This window comes from Rhinoraja longicauda, chromosome 1 (genome assembly GCF_053455715.1).
Source record: "Rhinoraja longicauda isolate Sanriku21f chromosome 1, sRhiLon1.1, whole genome shotgun sequence".
Taxonomy (NCBI): Eukaryota; Metazoa; Chordata; class Chondrichthyes; order Rajiformes; family Arhynchobatidae; genus Rhinoraja; species Rhinoraja longicauda.
Window position 1 is genome coordinate 89,712,887 of NC_135953.1, and position 15,571 is coordinate 89,728,457.

Below are 15,571 nucleotides of genomic sequence, written 5' to 3' on the forward strand. Positions count from 1 at the left end.
TTCTGTATTTGCTATTTCAGCTTAATGGGTGTTGAACCGCTGAGGAGACAGATTATGATATCCTCCACTGTGCAACACAAATTTGACATCGGCCTTGGAAATCTGTCTGATGATTACATTTAATGCTAAGTGTTGATACAGCACCAAAGGATCCAACAATATGAGCCTAGCAGTATACAGGAGGAAAATATCCTAACCTGCTTGGTTTAAGGGGGTCCTTAGTTATTTGCAGGTTAGATATAGTTTGACAATTGATGTGACAAATGAATAAGGCAGTGATTAGACTTTCTAAACTTTGTTGAATTCTACTAAGAATGACCAGACTTCAAGTTTTAGTGAAGCAGTTCTTTGAGTCAGCAGGAGACACTATCTTTTAAGTTTCCTCAGGGAATAATTATTCTACATGCGCCTCAGTAAGACATGCAAAACAAATTTGTGAGGCAATCCCATTTCAGTGAGGAACATGAAGTATGAAACTTCTTGCAATTCTACAGCTGCGGAACCTATCTAAGAGTCAAGAGTATTTAATTGTCATGTGTACTGACAATGGAATTATGAAATTCTTCATTGCAGCAGTATAACAAGCCTGTCAACACAATTTAACCATATTAGCACAGCTAATAAATAATAAACTAAAATGCAATAAATTAATGGCCCCAATACAAGTGCAAAAAAAACACGTCCTGAGTACAAACAAACTCAGCCCAAATTTCATAATTGAGGTTAGTGTTGTGTCGTCACTGTAGTGTTCAAGAGCCTGAATAGCCCATTGGGAAGAACCTATTCTTGAATCTTTAGTTACTGTTTTCAGACTCCTATACCTTCTTCCAGAACTACATTGCCAATGGTGAAAGAAGCAGTGAATTATTCTTCCAGCTTTAGCAACTGACATCTTCAAAATTTTGCGTAGCCACTGGTGGACTATACTTCACAACAGTGTAATCTCTCTTATTCTTCCTTCATTGAGTGAGACTGGCACAGATATGTGACTTTGCTAAGATTTGTAAAGCTCACAAACATGCCATGAACTAAACTCATATCACTTTGACGTTAACACATCTGAACTGCAAAATGCACTTTCGTGCAATAGTTTCTATTCACTGAATGTCAGCAAGTCAGCAATCATATGCTGTGGATCCTAAAGGTCACTGTACAGTATTCTGGGAACAAAGATGATACATTCATTTTGCCTAAATTGCTGTCATGGAGCCTTGCAGTTTACAGCAGATAATGTTTCATGAAATGATGTAGTAAAAAAGAACTGCAGATGCTGGTTGATATCAAAGGTAAGATGCACAATGCTGGAGTAACTCAGAGGGTCATGCAGCATCATTGGAGAAAAAGGATCGGGTGATGCTTTATCAAACATCCTTTTCCTACAAAGATGCTGCCTGACCTGCTGACTTACTCCAGCACTTTGTGTCCATGAAGTCTGCTAACAGTGGTTCAACATCACAATCACGTGGTGCTCGATTCTGCTAACTGCAGGTGAAAATGCACAAAATTGGTGGATGGAGGGGGAAGACGTAGAGGTAGAGGTAGGGTAGGTTTGAACTGATTTGAATTATGTTTTGAATTAACTACACCGCTGTGCAAATGTCCAAAATAGCAAGAAGATTAACTTTTCATCCCTATTTTGTAATTGCAAATTTTTCTTAAGGAATGATTTTATTTAAATTGTGCCAACAGTTACAAAATAGTTCAATTGATTTGTATTTCACTATTTTTTTCACTGCATTTCTACCTCGGCATCCTAGACTTAACTTGAAATTAATAATTAGTCATTCTAGCTCTATGATAGCACATCTAAATTGAAAAATATGATTTCCTAAAATTGCATATTTATGTCAAATTTCTCTTTGTTTCTTCCAACTTGTACAAGTATGTTGGAATACTGGCTACCACAGAAGATATAAGAGATGCCATTTTGATCTCTGACAACGGTGTAGAATTATTAACAAGCAGATGTGCCTGTCATTTGTCCCACTTGATCTACCTTTTCATTCCTTAAATGGAAATCAAAAATCAAGAGTAATGTGCCATAGTTCATGTTCTGATAGGACTATTTTTTTCACAAATGGGAAACTAAAATTACTCCCATTATCCGTTGGCTGAGGAATTAAGATTTTGTCATCCTTCTACATTATCAGAAATAGCTTTGCACAGAGCTTATGAAAAAGCATACTTCAGCTTATCATTGTTGCAATGCGTAAAATTTAAACAATAATTAAGTAAAAATTTCTAAACGAAAAACCATACTTCTATTTGTATGAGTTAAGTATTGGTATTGAATCAACTCAAAGCGGCTGTAATACTGGAGAAGCTGCAACAGGTGAACTCATAAAGAAACCATTATTTCATCATTAGAGCAAAAGCAATTTTTAAATTACATAATAATCTGTCTGTCAGCATATATGATACAATCATCATGAAATGGGTGAAAACAAGCTTAGAGTTAGACTCAAAGGTTATTAATCCCCTTCCAAGCATCTCGGTTCCAGTCAGTTATGACCCCTTTTGTCTGAAAATTATACAGGAAACTAGACTCGTATGCTATTTATAATGTTTATCTGTTCTGTTAATCTATCAGAGTTCACCTAAGCCTGCCAGCATGCAGAAATCATTGAAATCTCCTTATTCCCATTAACAGAATTTTATAACTTACTCCTGGCAGGCTTCACTGTTAGTGAAATATTATGCCACCATCTAATGTTTTCTGGCCATCTTCTATCAGTAGAAGAGAACATGGCCAGAAAATGTTAGGTTAAACAGAAGTCATAACTACCATTAAAATGTTTTTGGTAATTCTTTATTTATAAAGAGATACTTAATTGTGAGTAGCATTATGGAATCTGACATCAGCATACTTTGCTGAAAATGAACTTTAAAAGTACATATCTACAGTTTCTAATTAAGCCTAATGAATTCCGAATAAGTTTCCACTGCAACAGTAATTTAATCATTTCATCAATAGCTAACAATACCATGTGGGAACACTTCAACCAGTGTCTCAGTTGAGAGTAGCTAAGCAGAATGAAAGCTAGCTAGCTTCGAGTAGTTGGTTTAAAATGAGATGGTATGGGTAAAACACCAAGTATCAGAGGAACAGCAGATCAGGCATTGTCTGTGGAAGGAACGGACAGATAACATTTCGATTCGAGACCCTTCTTCAAATTTGCATGAGCCATGAGAGAAGACCCCTTGGATGTGATATCCAGCAAATATTAGACATCAATTAAAAAAGGTCATAGCCTCAGCAACTGGAGCAAGGACTTGTGTTTGCATAGTGCCTCATTACACCCCTCAGAAATATCTGATTTTCCTTTGAATAAATTGTTTGAAACATGCCACTTTGCTTCATCAGAAAATACATCAACAAGCAAGATATAAACAACACAGACATAAATGAACAGCTTTCTTTAATTTCAGTATTGATGGTACTTTAGTTCTGAATGGTGCACAGTGGAGCAGCTGATAGAGCTACTGCCTCACAACATCAGTGACCCGGATTCGATCCTGACCTTGGGTGTTGTCTGTCTGGAATTTGCATGTTTTCCCTGTGACTGTGTGGGTTTCTTCTGGGTGCTCCAGTTTCCTCCCACGTCCCAAAGATGTGCGGGTTTGTAGGTTAATTGGCACCTGTAAAATTGGTCCACGTGGAGAGAGTGGATGTGAAAATGGGATAACAATGAATTGGTATGAAAGGGTGATTGATGGTTGGTGTGGACTTGGTGGACCAAGGGGCCTGCTTCTGTGCTACAGTATATTGCTAAGATAAACTAAAGTAAATAATCCATCTGACTAATCTGAATAAAAAGATGAATCATGGTCCAATGACGGATATTTCAGATAATGAACCATTATAATGCAGTTTCAGTATACATCACAGTGACACCATCTGTTAATGACCAAAAGGGTACTAGGTTAACCAAAACTGATATATTTAACGGAAGTAATATGATTTTATTAAAGTTTACTGGTGGTAATAATTTAATGAAAGATTGAGAAGTATTGCAGAAACAAGAAACTGCAGTTGCTGGTTTACAAAAAAATGGCACAAAGTGCTGGAGTAATTCAGCGGGTCAGGCAACATCTCTGGAGAACATGGACAGATGACGTTTTGGATTGGGACCCTTCTTCAACATGGATGGGTAACGTTTTGGGTCCCAACCTAAAATGTCACCTGTCCATGATGTCCAGAGACGCTGAGTTACTCTAGCACCCGGGCAAGGCACTTGCGCCTATTTAAGAAGCATTGCACTTGTCTTAAGGAGGGGAACAACATAAAAGAAAGATACCAGTTTCATCTAATGGAAAATGTTATCAATAACTACATTTACCTTGCATGGTTTGGCAACATGAAAGAGAGAAGAATGGCATGTCTTTGCAGGAAAGTGAGACACTGGGTCTTCCACTCCTCCTCCATCAATAATTCAGTATGTGGGGAAGCAGAATTTTCAACGTTTAACCTATTGAAGGTCTGTTATGATAGAAAGGGGTATAGCCATTGGAATAGAAAAATAATCTAGAATTATTGCCTGTCTTTCCTTGAGCCTCTTAGAGACCATCACAATCCTAAGACAAAGACAAGGAGGGCAGCCTGAAAAAGATTTGTGGAGATGTTCCAGGATATAACCTTGACAGAAGAAGTCAGGTAACCACAATGATATAACTACTCTGAACAAGAATGTATTCCTCTTTAAAAAAAAAATTAAGTTGCATAATTCAGTTCCATATGCATTTTAAATTGCCAGTGATTGAGCTCCTTTCTCTAGAAAATGACCATGTCAACTTGTGTGCCAGGCTATTTTAAGTAAGTGACTTGACAACCTAACATCTACATTGAAAAAGGTTTGGGGATATTTAAGATACTACACTACATATTTTTAAATGTTCCTTAACTGTTCAGATAAAGAGCTAAATCCAAGTCCTTCCTATAAAAATTAATTATCCATAGGAAAGCAAACTAATTTTATAGTAGATAATTCCTTAACTATTTTTAGCACATATGAAACTGATCTAAAGCTGGTAGTGATGGGAATCATAATACCTCCGGGTCTGACATGCACTAAATCAGTAACATTGAAGAGAAAATATTTCCCCTCAATTTTAAAAGAATCTTCAACACACTGCTGAGCACGTCATTCAGGATTTATGCTCAGTACCTTGATTTCATAGTTATTATTTGTGCAGGGGGAAGAAAGTTGGAAAGGATTGAAGGTACATTCATATTAAACCATCCCACTTGACAATAAAAACCATTACACAAGCAATACAATAAACATTACACAAAACAGATGTGATACAATGTAACATCTGAAAATTGTCAGTGGAATAAATTTGCAAGCAGGCATACAAAATGCCTAAAGGATGCTACAAGCCACCACATGGGTTTATTAAGCCATTAATCACTCGTAGACATTAGCAGACTGCTCATAGCTTGGAGCAGCAGATGCAAATTCATAAAATGGATTAATTTAAGTAAATTTGTCATATTTTACAACTCTTGGGTTATTTAATAATTACATTATGCAGATAGGGCTATCTAACAGCAGTGGTTCTCACATTAATTCTGATATTTCACAACATCTTCCCTAGGAAATTAAGGCCCAGAAAAATGTTTTAGAAACCTTTATGTCTGTGATCTTCATAGAGGTGATCAGATAATACCTCTGGAAACTTTTACCACACATTTTCTAATATATACTTTCAGTTCAAATCTTCTGCCCTCCATTACACAACTAATTATATTTTAGTGCACATTCAAATTTCAAACAAAGAATAATTGTGAATAGCATTTCCCATTAATTACACTTGCCAGCACTTACTACGTTAATCAGTAGTAAGCATCTCCATCTCTTCACTGCAATAAAATTCAGAACTAATACATATTTTGTATTGCCTAAAGAAAATCAGTTACTCTGCTCAGCAGTTTAATTGATTCATTTTATGTGACTCATCACCTCAACACATCTAAAAGAATAAAGTTGAAATAAATAGTATATAAAGGAAGAACATTTAATACAACAGTAAATGAACAAGAAATATTAAATAAATTGTGAACCAAAAATAAATATAAAGTACATTTCTTTAATTGCAAAAATGCAATTAAAGAAAGAAAGCACCAAAAGTGAATACTTGGCCCCTGAGCAGTTGAAACAAAGAATTATTAACAGAGAGCACAGAAATAGCAGGGGTGCCTTATTTTTGCCTTCATAGCAGAAGACATGAAAAACATACCAAAAACAATAGAAAGTAAGGGGCAAAATAGGGAGCTGAATTTAAAACAGTTATCACCAGAGAGAAAAAAAACTAAAGTAAACTAATAGGGCTTCTACCTCCTAAATCTGATGGGCTACGTCTTTGTATTTCCAAAATACATTTATTAAGATACCACATAAAATGTTCCTCCATAAGATAAGGAGTAACTGTATTGATGATGATACATTAGCAGGGATAGAAGATTGGTTTAGTGACTGAAAACAGAACAGAGACACATGGGTCATCTTCAGGGTCGCATGTTGGAATTAGTGGGGTGCATGAGATCATGATGAGGCCCTGCATGTCTAAAATTTGTAGTAATCACTCAGTTGAAAGACTGCTATCTCTACATTCCCTAAAGATACAATAATAGGTATGAATAACATTGTGAACAGGTTAAGTGAGTGGGCAAAATATCAGCAGACAGATTTTATAGTGAGGAGCTATGAATGTCTACTGTGGTGAGAGGAATAGTAAAGCAGAATTAAATATTTGGATAGTGTCCTCATATATCAAATGTAGGCATATAACTAGATGAGAAAGGTGTACAGGGTAATGATCTCCCTGCCCAGAGGGATGGAGTGCAACTATAGGGAAGTCTTTCTCCCGGGCATTGCTGAGACGCCATCTGGTTCGCCACATGTGGTTTTGATGCACCATCCTTCGAAGTAATGCAGTAAAGCCTCATTTAGATTGATTCCTTGGATACGTAAATCGATTGTACCCTTGCTCTTTCTAGTTGAGATTAATGAGAAATGGCATTAAAACATACCATTCTTGACAAAAATAAATGGTGTGCAGATGGTCCCCTCATATGGGAACGTTGAATTAGGCGGCATAGTTAATATAAAAATGGTGTCAGAAGTGACATTTTGCAGGCAGCATGCAGGAGAACACTTGATGTCTCCACATAAAGGGTCATCCATATAAATGAGAAAGAATGGAGGAATGTGAACCTTTTGATTCTCTACTCCAGAGTCTATTTCTATTTTTCTTTATTATGATCTTAGCACCATGTCTGACTTCATTTCATGCATTGTGAGCGTCTATCATATTATCTTTCCCAACCAAAATTGCATTTCATCGCACATGCATCCTTTATCAACTTATCTAATGCGGTTAAATAGAATTGAAATGGAAACTTTCATGCCAATGTATCACAAAACACAATATTTGAATTAAAATAGTAAGCTACAAACATGGAAATTAAATCTCTGTAGGTCTGTCCGTGCAGAGTTAAGCACAAAGTGCTCCTTGAGATACAGTCTTTGCCCATGTAAACACAGTTTGATATACTTGTAGAGTTTGGACAAAATGAGAATTGTCAAACTTTTAGATGAAATTACCTGCATGACTCATACTTTTTCCAGCAGTAGGTTTATTAAATGGGGGCAAATTTGGGTTAATTGAAAACGAAATAAACATTCCTACAATCAGCCTTTTTTTCATCAAAGGAAACACTTCAGAGGACTTGGAAAATAGTAAAGGAAAGAAAGGAGTGTGTCAGCACAATATTGTTAGTCATATGCTCTTGCTATATTTTCTTCCTCAGGTTTTAAACACAGGAAGAGGTACATTAGAAGCTGCTTAATTCACTGTTTTCTAAGTCAACTACAGTGGTTTCTTTGAATAACCTTGAAAAGGAAAATGTTGTAACCAGTTCTTTTATACCAACTTCAATAACGTAAGTTTAAAAGCTAGAATGCCTTTTGCATGAAACAGTTTACATAGTCAATATTCATTGGAAAAATATGTGTCCACAGATTCCAATATCCCTTCTCCAGTCTGTGTTTGATCTTTTAATTACAAATCCCATAGGTCCAGGTATAGGAAGGGCATCACCATTTTGCTTGTTTGTTTTTCCAATCAAAATTGATTTTATTTTAAAGTCAACTTCTAATTCAAACCTTCTTGGCATTAATGTTTCTATACAACTTGCAGCAGTTAAATTACATTTTCCAATCATATATATCTGTACATTTTCAAATCACTTGTATCCATATATATTTGAAATCAAAAGTACTTGAGGCACAACAAAAAATGTGATTATAATTTTTGTATCCTGCAGCAAGGATTGGGTGAGTGAAAAGTGTTATCTAATTTAATGGCAATCTCATTGTCTGTCTCAGTGAATATTGTAAAGCGAAAACAAAATTTAAAAATACAAAGGTAAATTGTGTTTAATTTAATAGCAAATAATTCAATATCAAATACACACATTTAATGTTTGACGATAAAATAGGTAGGAAAAGTAAGTTGTAGAGAAGGCAGGGAGGCTACAAAGGAATGTAGATGGATTAATTGGGTTGGCAAACATTTGGCAAGTGGTGTAGAATGTGGGTAAATGCAAAATTGTCTGTTCTGGCAGGGAAAATGAAGAAGAGGCATTTATCTGGACAGTGAGATGTGGCAGAGTCTTGCAGTGCAAAGTGCATTATTTGCAAAATGCTAGTTTGTAGGTATTGCAAATAATTAGAAAAGTTAATATAACTTTTCCATTATTATTGGGGAATTGAATTACAAAAGCAGTGAAGGTAGGATTCAGTTACATAGTTACATTGGCTATAGATAGGCTGTATGTGCAGTACTGGTCAATTCGTTTAAGGAAGGATGCTGACACATAAGAAGCAATTCAGAGAATGTTTAGAGTCCTAGATTGATACCTTATAGAAAAAAACCTTCAGCCCATGAGTCTGTACTGATTAGCAAGCTCCCATTTTTATACTAGTCCAATCCGAACACATTCTATTCTCACACATTTACCCCAGATTCTATCACCTATTGATATACCTGGGGCAATTTGCATTGGCCAATTTACATTCTAACCCTCTCTCTTTTTAGTATGTGGAAAGTAACCAAAATACCCGAAGGAAACGCATGCACTCCCAGGAAGAACATTCAAACCTTCATACAGACAGCACCGGAGATCAGAATTAAACCCGGGCACAGGGCAACTGTAAAACTGAACATTAGTTGGAATTGACCAGTTGTCTTGTGTGGAAAGATTTGACAGACTAGGCTTGCAATGTTGGAGTTTAGAAGAGTAAGAGGCAACTTAATTGTGTCCAAAGCGATCTTGATAGCATTGATATGGAGAGGATGTTCCCTCTTGTGGGAGAACCTAGAATTAGCAACTCTCTTTCTCAAAGGATGGTGGAGACAGAGACTTTATACATTTTTAAGGCAGAGATTGATAAATACACTAAGCAAAAGGATGAAAGGTATTTGTGGGTAAATGAGAATGAAGAGTTGAGGATGATCTCAAGAGTAGCCAAACTCACTTCGCTTAATTCACGTGTTTGTATGCATGCCAAATCTTGTACAGTTTTTTTCCCAACAGATAAAGAAATTAAATGCAAGTTAAGATCTTGATTGTGTACTCACACTCGTTTTCCCACTGCGGTTGTCTTCCTCTCGCTCTGCCAGTGCTATCAAGAAATTATCTTTAAACTCTTTTCCTGCACTTGCCGATATTCTGCAAGAAGAAGATAAATGGCTTTTTAAAACATTTGCTTTAAAGAGTCCTGTCAACCCATTCCTGTGAAACTAGTCTAAAATGATATGCCTATCATTTCAGGGACACGATGAGAAGATGCAGTACTCCAAGTACAAATTTATGTGTCTGGCTATTTATGCACAGTATCTATCCCTACTTTGGTTAAGTTGCACAAGACATATTTTCTTCCAATTGGCTTCAGCAGAATGATTATTTCCATGTCCTTTTGAAAGTGCTTTATTAAATGAATTTACCCATATAGTTGCAATGTTTTAAAGATTACCCTATTTAAAATAGGCTGGTTCATAAGACCTACATAAATAAATGGTCCAATTGAAGATTAGAGTCCAGTGACACAAACTGGACCTAATCATTGCTTTAATATATTATCATCTCCAATTTCAACTTGCAAGGGAAAACAAAGAGTGCCACACAGAAGATTATTTAAAAAAAGGTCAAAATTATAATTTTGATAACTTATACAAACATTATGCTAAGGGAAGGAAAAAGCAGATTTATGTTGGAACTTAACAACCTCATTGTTAGCATATTTCATACAAGATGGCCTATTGATCAAGTTAATTTAACATATATATTGCAAACAAGGTCTGTAGTAATAAGTGATGTCTAAATTTACAAAAGTGTATGCACAAATGAACACGTGTGACCAGTAAAAAGCAATAATGAATTATTTATCTATGCAAATTTCCAATCTAATGTGAAGATTGTAAAGGATTTTGTTGCTTAAAGTACTCTTAAAAGCTCTTTTATGTTGGAAATGTTATTTAACTATCAGTGATTGCTGTTATTTGATATGGTAACTTAAAGAAATTTGGGAATTTAAAGGTAGCAAATGAATCAGAGAATAAGCTACCGTGCAAGAAAACACCACAATTACTTTGACATCTTAGAACAGCACCATCAGAACAATGAGAAATTCCTCTTAACATATTTTATCATGAATAACCAAGAAGAAACTAGATGGAAAATTGTATAAGCATGAAATATGGCAAGGAGATTGAAGGTACAACCAAAGGAAAGTGTGTGTAAAGGGCCAATTGAAAGCATTAAAAGAGTTGGAAAAAAGATGCAATTAGAAGATAATTCAGAAGGCACAAATATTGTGATAAATGATGGGACTCTAATGCTACATGTGAAATGAGGAGAGAAGACGAGACAGAAATCAAAGGAGATTGTTTCCTGGAAAAAATAGTCACACAGTATGCAGTGGAGGATTTGAAGACAATGTAATAGTAAGGCATATAAGATTGGCAAAATATGATGAGAATAGAACACTGTAGAGTAATTTTGAGCTAATCCATTTCGTGGGTAGATTATTACAATGAAATCAGCAGCATTTTACATGGCATCTGATTTTTGTTTCTATTGAACTTAAAATTAGATGCCGGCACAATTGGCATCTCATCTGATAACATTAGTTTCTCACTGAATAAGTTAGTTTAAAATTCCTTCCATGGTTGAATGGAAGCAGGGAGACTGTGACTGATGTCACCCAAAATGTTTTAAAATTTTGTGTCTCATAGAAGTCATTATACGTCTTATTTAGGTTAGTGAATTCGGCCTATTTAACCAAAGACAAAAAAATATGCTGGCTGCGTTGACAGCAGAAATAGGAAGCTGACCAGCGGAAATAAGGCAAAGTGCATCATTATGCGCATGAAGCCAATTCTATGCACATCCTTAATACTAGAAAAATTATGATTTCATAAACAAGTGTTTTATAAAATAAGATGTATCCAATTTTTGATTCCTTGTCAATAATCCTGCAAATACATTTTGGTATAATACCTATTCTGATTTTTATGGCACAGGACCACGTTGAGAATTTGGGTGCAATTCCATGGGTGCGCTCATAATATAATGTTGTAAACCAAAACAATTTAAACTTCACCCTTACAGGAAATTCATCTTTACTTCCTCAGAGATAAATATGTTAAATAAATGAATGCATATCTGGTGGGATCACTACATCCATATTTCTTTCTTAATTGCTTAATTGCTTAATCACGATTTCTTTTCAATCAGGCTAAAACATATAAATGAATCAGCTTCCCCGCACACAACATAACATTGGAGGAAAATTAGCTCAACTCCAAGAGAAAGGAACTTACCAATCACTTACACTAATTCCAAAGGGTTTCTGCTAATGTCACAGTGGAAAATCAGGGATGTGGATATTTTTCCACCAAAATAAGTGTCGAGTTTGAAAAATGAAGAAAGCACAACAGACTTACATGGCATTATTGAAATCTCTAAAAACAGCAGAGTAAGACTAAATAGGCAAGTAAGATTGAATACTTTATTAACCTGACGGTAAATGAAATAGGCTTTTGTTCTTGGGTACAGATTGTTCTTCTCTATGTTCTGATCATTTAATTCAGATAGGTGCAGTAATGATAAAACTAAATGCAGAAATATAGAAGAAAGGAGCAGGAGAGGGCTAGTTAACGCGTCACTATTCTATATTATCATGCCCTATCATCCAAATTCAATATCCACATCCAACTTTCTCCCCATAATCCCTCGATCCCTCCGACAAAATTAGCTCCTTCTTGAACAATAAGGTTGGCAAGGAACATGACTGATTAAAACCTATTGTCGATTAATTGTTAAACCGTGAATTTATATTTCTGATTTGCGACCGGTGTTTAAAGGCTAGCATCAGGTGACAAATTACACTGATACTCTGCACAGTGGCATTTACAAATGGATAGTGTTTGCAAAAATTGCAATCATATGACAAGCATAAACTTTGCTTTGGCATATTGTTGAATCAATTATCTTTATTATAGACCCGAGGAGGATCCGGAATTGTTGAACGCAAACAGATCCGCAATTTTCCCATGCTTTTCACATTATTCTCTGTCGTTAAAGGTGTGCTCAGGTATTTATAAATGTAAAGATGTGCTCAGATATTTACAAAAGAATATTGCTTGATGTAAGCAAAGTCTAAATATCGTACACATACCTCGGTTTGCATTGAAGGCGCCAAAGTACAGATGCTTGAAAGCTTCAAATTCCTAGGTGTACATATCACCAGCAACCTGTTCTGGACCACCCATATTGAAGCAATGGCCAAGGGAACAGAGTTTAGAAGGCTTTGAAAATTTGGCATGTCCTCAACAACTCTCACCAACTTCTACAGATGCACCATAGAAAGCATTTTATCGGGGTACATCACAGCATGGTTTGGCAACAGCTCCATCCAAGATCACATGAAATTGTAGAGAATTATGGATGCAGCCCAGACCATCATATAAACTAGCCTCCATTCCATTTACACCTCACGCTGCCTTGGCAAGGCCAATTAAGCATGAGTCGCACACCAGCCACTCCCTCTTCTTCCTCCTTCCATCAGGCAAGAGTTACAAAAATGTGAAAATGCACACATCCAGATTTAGGGCAGTTTCTTCCCCACTGTTATCAGGCAACTGAACCATCTGACCAACAACTGGAGAGCAGTCCTTAGCCACTATCTACAACATTGGAAACCCCCAGACTACCTTTGATCAGACTTTATTGGACTTTATCTTGCTCTAAACGTTATTCACGGTTATTCCCTTTACCATGTATTTGTACACTGTGGACGACACGATTGTAATCACGTATCGTCTTGCCATTGACTGGTTAGCACACAACAAAATATTTTCTTTGTACCTTAGTGACATAAACTAAACTGAACAAAATGAAATGAAGACAACTGCAGACAGCAGGGATATTAATGTTCACTCATTAGCGATACACACGTGTACACGCATGCATGCTCATGCACTTGTGGGGGCTTAGGCACAGGAATCCATGTCCAATGCTTCCCTCCTGACTCCAGATCCTGATCCTGGCTGCATTCTTGGCCTATTCACAGCAACCAAGCCCAGCTGCACATCTGGCTCATGTTATCAGCTGCAGTGCTGGACATATGCCGACACAACCTGGCTAATGTAACTAGTACTTATCATACATTTTACACAAAAACACCATCAGACCAACTGCAGCATTAGAGTACACCAGGGTGCCATCCTGTGCTTTGACCCATTAAAATCCTTGCCCCAGTTTCTAGCAATAATGTCAATTTTTTTAAGTAAAAGCCCATCATCTAGCAGGTTAACTCAATGGTCAGTGCTCATAGAGCTTACAAACAAGTGCACTATCTGTCCCGTTCCAAGAAACAGTAAGAGAGCAGAATCATGCCAAAGGAAATGTTAGCTAAATGAAAATTTATCCCCACCATTACCAAGTATACACTTCAATTAGGTTTCTTGCCTGAAGGTTAAGCAGTCTAGATTGTTAGGATCTTCGCGAAAACAAAATAATATCTTTAAGGCCTAACACATCTTATTAAGGAGAGCAGATACATGTTCTCAGACTCTGGCATAAGGGAAACATAAAAGTAGTCCCATATCAGTTCAGCTTGTTTTACTGCTCAGCCAAAAAAAGGAATGGTAATGTGTGAATCCAATTCTACTATAAGTTCTAACTGCAACCAGATGATGTTGACTTGGTCAGACTATTTCTGGGCATTTTAGTAGTTTGTTAGCAAGGGTCTTGCCCTTAATATTAGAGAGGGGCGGGGCAAATCTCACTACTAGCAGCAGGTATTGTGCTGAAATATAGTGTATTTTAAAGAAAGGTTCATTAATTTAAATTGCACACATTGCAGAGATTAATGAAGTTTTGTTTTCTAAAGAAAAGAAAATGTATAATTATAAATGAATTACTGATCCATTGCAAAATGGAATCTTTGTAATATTGTTGGGTAAAAGAACCAAACCTTTATGAATCTAGCACATTTTCTTGAGCTGGTGCTTGAATAGTGTGGTTATACATCCTTGACCCTACCATGAGGCACTTGCACCTGACAAAACACAAATACAAATGTTCCGAATAGCTTCCAGCAGACTAGCAGTGAATGCAGCTCTGTTGTTCCTCCAAGTTTTCATGGGATAAACTTCTATCATCCATTTGTTGGATTAGCATTTAAATACAGCCATGAATAAAAGTTACCAAGAAGTGTGAAAAAGAGAAATGTTAATTTTTCATTAACGTAATGAGAAAGGCACAAAAAACTGAATGAAACAGCAATATCTGCAGGACATCATCTTCAACTGCATATATGTTAGATTTGGCTTCATATAAAGTGGCATTCTCTTCCACTTTTAAAGAGAGTGGATTATTTGATGTATTACAAATAACAGCAGAAAATTAGCATCACAAAAATAATGAGCCGATCCAAAAGTACACCTGGAAATGACTGGCTATGCAACCGTTAGCTCCTGTCAACTCTCTGTGCACTTCTTTCTTATCAATTTGTTTCTTCAGTGTGTAAAACTGCAAACATGAAAAATACTAAAATGTACAGCATCAAAGAAAATTGTACACCGTGTTCAATGATATTCCAGTCAGCTAACCTGTTGATTTATTTACGATGACAACTAGCTCATCTGAAAAAATCTTATGAGAAACGCTCATAGTTTGTCCGAAAACATGGGTTTCTCCATTTAAAACTAGCTATACTTCAAAATTGATCAATGTATCTTTTAAAATTAAACTGTTTTCATTTTTTTATGCAACAGCACGAACTAGCTGGCTGAATTCACCTAAATATGCCCTTGTCAGGTTTTCTGTTCAAGTCAAAAGTGTTACTGCTGAGCACGTTAATATTAAATTTATCAGAAACTGTCTGCTATACCTCAAGAATAAACTTTTGTTCCAATAAAACACTATAAAGCAAACCAAGGGATGCTTCCTTCTTCTTTCCCACACCAGCCTTTTCAGAAACCAGCTTATGTAAGAGCT

At 36.1% G+C, this 15,571-nt stretch overlaps 1 protein-coding gene across 1 annotated transcript in view; it reads right to left on the reverse strand.

Moving 5' to 3' along the window:
• Positions 1-15,571, reverse strand: part of cfap299 (cilia and flagella associated protein 299) — a 530,788-nt gene that overhangs the window by 366,616 nt on the left and 148,601 nt on the right. The window contains exon 3 of the mRNA XM_078411120.1: positions 9,646-9,736. Within this exon, the coding sequence (XP_078267246.1) occupies positions 9,646-9,736 (91 nt within the window). The remainder of the gene's footprint in view (positions 1-9,645; positions 9,737-15,571) is intronic.